The sequence below is a fragment of the Dioscorea cayenensis genome, chromosome 20 (assembly GCF_009730915.1).
Source record: "Dioscorea cayenensis subsp. rotundata cultivar TDr96_F1 chromosome 20, TDr96_F1_v2_PseudoChromosome.rev07_lg8_w22 25.fasta, whole genome shotgun sequence".
Taxonomy (NCBI): domain Eukaryota; kingdom Viridiplantae; phylum Streptophyta; class Magnoliopsida; order Dioscoreales; family Dioscoreaceae; genus Dioscorea; species Dioscorea cayenensis.
Genome location: NC_052490.1, coordinates 30,807,555 through 30,811,554, shown reverse-complemented (window position 1 = coordinate 30,811,554; position 4,000 = coordinate 30,807,555). Strand labels below are relative to the sequence as shown.

The following is a 4,000-nucleotide window of genomic DNA, read 5'->3' as shown; positions in this document are numbered from 1 at the left end:
TTTGAAGAACTCTCAGGTCGTCCCCCCTTATTTCCACACACAAAAGAACTTGCTGATGTTGGACTCGGACCCCGGTTAATTTCTGTAAAAAGATCCAATGTCACTGTTGTTCAGTAGCTTGTTATAAGTTTTTCCTATTGTTTGGTCTTCCATTAATAATAATAATAATAATATCAACATAATTGATAATTCTTTACGGAGTTGGTGATGAACCAGCTGTCAGTTCTCCATTTTAATTTATCCACAAATAACCCAATGGTTGTGTTTGGCTCGTGATAACGTGAAAATATTACCGAAAATCTGATGGTAATTGGTTTAGATTAGTGTTATGGCACTGACCCTTATAATTACTATATTTTGGTACTGTAGTAATATAATATTGATAATAATATGAGATTATCAATTTTAAATATTACCAAATAAGATGGTAATCAAAATATGTGTCCATCAGGTTAGTGAAAATGTGTCATGTTTCTTTTTTCTAATTATATCCCACTCATTTAATCTAACTTCTTATTGTACTCATTATCAAAACCCTAGTTTTTATTTTTCCTCATTATTTTTGATATTATAATTTGATTATTTATTTATCTAAATACGTTAAATTAAGTTTTTCAAAATTTTATATGTAGAGGTATTTTGGTAAATACAAAAGTATTTTAAAAAATTATAAAAAAATAATTTTTGATATTGTATTTTAATTATGTATTTATCTAGATACTTTAATTTAAATTTTTTAAAATTTTATATGTAATAGTATTTTGATAAATGCAAAGGTATTTAAAAAAATTGTGTAAAAAATAATTTTTGATATTATAATTTAATTATTTATTTATGTAAATACTTTAAATTAATTTTTTTAAAATTTTATATGTAGAGGTATTTTGGTAAATATAAAAGTATTTTAAAAAATTGAGCAAAATTTGTGAAAAAAATAAATTCTACTATTATAATTTAATTATTTATTTATCTAAATAGTTTAAATTAAAATTTTCAAAGGGGTATTTTGATAAAATAGACATTACTTGGGTGATTATCATGTCTAGCCAAACACGATAATAAAAGTTTACCAATAATATAAATTCTCAACCAAATATGATAATCTGACATTATCACAACATTCCCAGCTTGACCTCACTATTATGGTAATCTCATTATTGTGATAATATATTATTACTGTGTATCAAACAACCTCTATTATTCAGTCACTTGTTATAAGTTTTTCGTATTGTTTGGTCTTCTATTATTATTTTTTTTTTTTGAATAAAAGTGGATAAACCACTGATTTATTAAAAGGGGAACAAAAGTACAAAGTGCTAAATCCTCTCACCAGAAGTGAGGGGAACAAAATACAGAGGAGAAAGCAAAGAGGCAGAAAGTAGAGGGGAGTCTAATCAGGCGGAAGACGCCGTCTAGCATCTCAGGCCTCATTAGAGATGTAATAGAAGTAACTATGCCGGAGCAGTGTTGTGGTCGTGATCGCCAGTAGGATTTGAGGCTCTAGCGCTAAAAAAGTTGAGTGAGCGCTTGATTGATTGTGATGCTTCATTGAGGCTTTGTTGATGTCTGTCGGCTGCTGTTGAGAACCAGGAAAGAAGCATGTTAGCAGTTTTATAAATAATATTGAGATGCGAAGATGCAGTCAATTGAAAGATGCGATTATTTCTTTCAAGCCAGATATTCCACAGGATTGCACGGGACGTGAGGTCCCAGAGGATTTGGTGCTAAGGGGCTAAGGATGGTATCCAAATGGTCCACAGTGAGGGAATTGTCTGTGGAAGAGAGTTTGCTTCTAAAATTTGTGAAAAGAGTGCCCAGATGCGTTTAGAAAATTCACAATCGATGAAAAGATGTTGAAGATTTTCAGATGCATTGTGGCATAGGACACAGGTGTCGGTGGAATTTTGGAAATTGTAACCTTTCTTGAAGAGATTTGAAAGAGTGAGGATTTTGTCCTCCCCAGCAAGCCAACAGAAGAGAGTAATTTTGCTTGGGCAGTGATTTTTCCAGGAAAGGAGATAAAGCGAGCTGCGTGTTCCACCATCAATGAGAAATTTATAAAAGGATTTAATAGTGATCGTGCCACTTTTGTCAAGGGTCCAAGTGTGAACATCATCTTGAGTCTGGGAGCAATCAGGGATATTTTCAAGAAGAGCCGATAACATGTTGGGGGTGGAAGTGGGGAATAAGAGTTCGGGGTTGTTTAGATACTGAGTGAATTGTCTGATGGTTATCCATGGAGCAGTGCAATCATTGAATAGATCGGGCCAACAATCTTTAAGACGAAGTCCATCATGCCAACGATCAGACCAAAGTGAAGTGCTAGAGCCATTTCTGATGGATTTCGTGATGCATGAACGGAAGGGAGATAATGTGGAAGTCACCCCTGCCCAAAAAAAGGACTTGTTTCTGGGTGGGGTATGAGAGAGGACTCCAACAGTGTCACTTATGGAATAATTAGCGTTGATGATTTTGGCCCAATTGCTATTAGGATTGCAAGTTAATTTCCACCACCATTTTCCAAGTAAAGCGTTATTGAAGGTCTGAAGGTTAAGAATTCCCCAGCCTCCCATATCCCGCAGTCTAGTGATCTTACTCCAGGCTATCAATCTGACTTCTTTGGATCCCAGATTGGGGCCTTTCCAAAGGAAATCTCTCCGGATTTTATCAATATCTTTGATCACCCAAGCGGGGAGCTTGAAAATTGACATTCAGTAAACAGGGACGGTTGAGAGAACAGAATTAATGAGCGTTAAGCATCCACCAAGTGAAAGGTAATTCGCTTTCCAAGAGGTGAGCCTGGAGCGAACCAAGTTAATAAGTTTCGCCCAATCGATACGTTTAGGTCTACGACCAGAAAGAGGTACACCTAAGTAGGTGATTGGGAGACTGCTACGTGTACAGTTAAGGATTCTAGCTGAGGAGTGATAAGGTTGATAGCCGTAGTTAGAGGAGTAAAGGCAACTCTTTGAATAATTGATGGTTAAGCCAGAGGAACCCTCATAAAGATACAGGATAAGTTTAATGATATGAAGATCTTCCTGTCCTCCAGTAGTGAAGATAAGAAGATTGTCTGCATATTGGAGGTGGCAGATGTTATCAGTATGGTTCAAGGGAATCCCCACCAGAACTTTGGATTTGAGAGCGTGGGAGAACATAGCGCTCAGAACATCAGTGGCGAGGGCAAAGAGCAGAGGAGAGAGGGGATCGCCTTGCCTCAAACCTCTTTTGCAACAAATGTAGCCCTGAGTTGATCCGTTGATAATGAATTGGGCCTTGGCAGTGCTAAGTATGGAATGAACCCAGGAGATCCATTTAGGTCCAAAGCCTCTAGCAGCAAGAATTTCGAGAAGGAAATTCCAATCAAGAGAATTGAAGGCTTTAGCGAAGTCCACTTTAAAGATGTGTCCAAGACGTTTATGTTTTTGTAAATTGAAAATAATTTCTTGTGCACCAATAATGTTGTCCGCAATACATCTGCCTTTAATAAATCCGGATTGAGATTCATCGACTAGTAAACAGATAACAGTATTGAGATGATTAGCAAGTATTTTGGAGATTATTTTACAAGTGGAATTGATAAAACTGATGGGTCGAAAGTCCTTCACTTCGCCAAGCGTATTATTTTTTGCAATAAGGGCAATATGTATCCAGTTAATGCGCTCAAGGTTGATTGTGCCTTCGAAGAAGTCCTCGCAAAGTTTAACAAGAGTGTCTTGGAGGATGGTCCAATGTTTTTGGAAGAAGAAAATAGGGAATCCATCCAGACCAGGAGTTTTGTCAGGGTTAAGGCTAAAAACAGCTTGTTTAATTTCTTCAGTGGTGAAAGGTAGTTCAAGCTGGGAGAGATCAATTCTAACCTTATAATCGAAAAGAAAATGCCAATCCAGGAGAAATCTATTTGGCAAAGGAGTGCCAAAGATAGAGCGATAATGATCAGTGAAAATTCTACCAATATGAGCGTTGTCATCAAACCATAAGCCATTATGAAGAATACGAG

The 4,000-nt window shown here is 36.1% G+C and overlaps 1 protein-coding gene across 1 annotated transcript; it reads right to left on the bottom strand.

Annotated features, from left to right (window-relative positions):
• Window positions 1-1,724: 1,724 nt before the first annotated feature.
• On the bottom strand, window positions 1,725-2,711 carry LOC120251437. The gene has a single exon (XM_039259957.1). The coding sequence runs from the start codon at window positions 2,709-2,711 to the stop codon at window positions 1,725-1,727; it is 987 nt and encodes a 328-aa protein (XP_039115891.1).
• Between the last annotated feature and the right edge of the window lie 1,289 nt (window positions 2,712-4,000).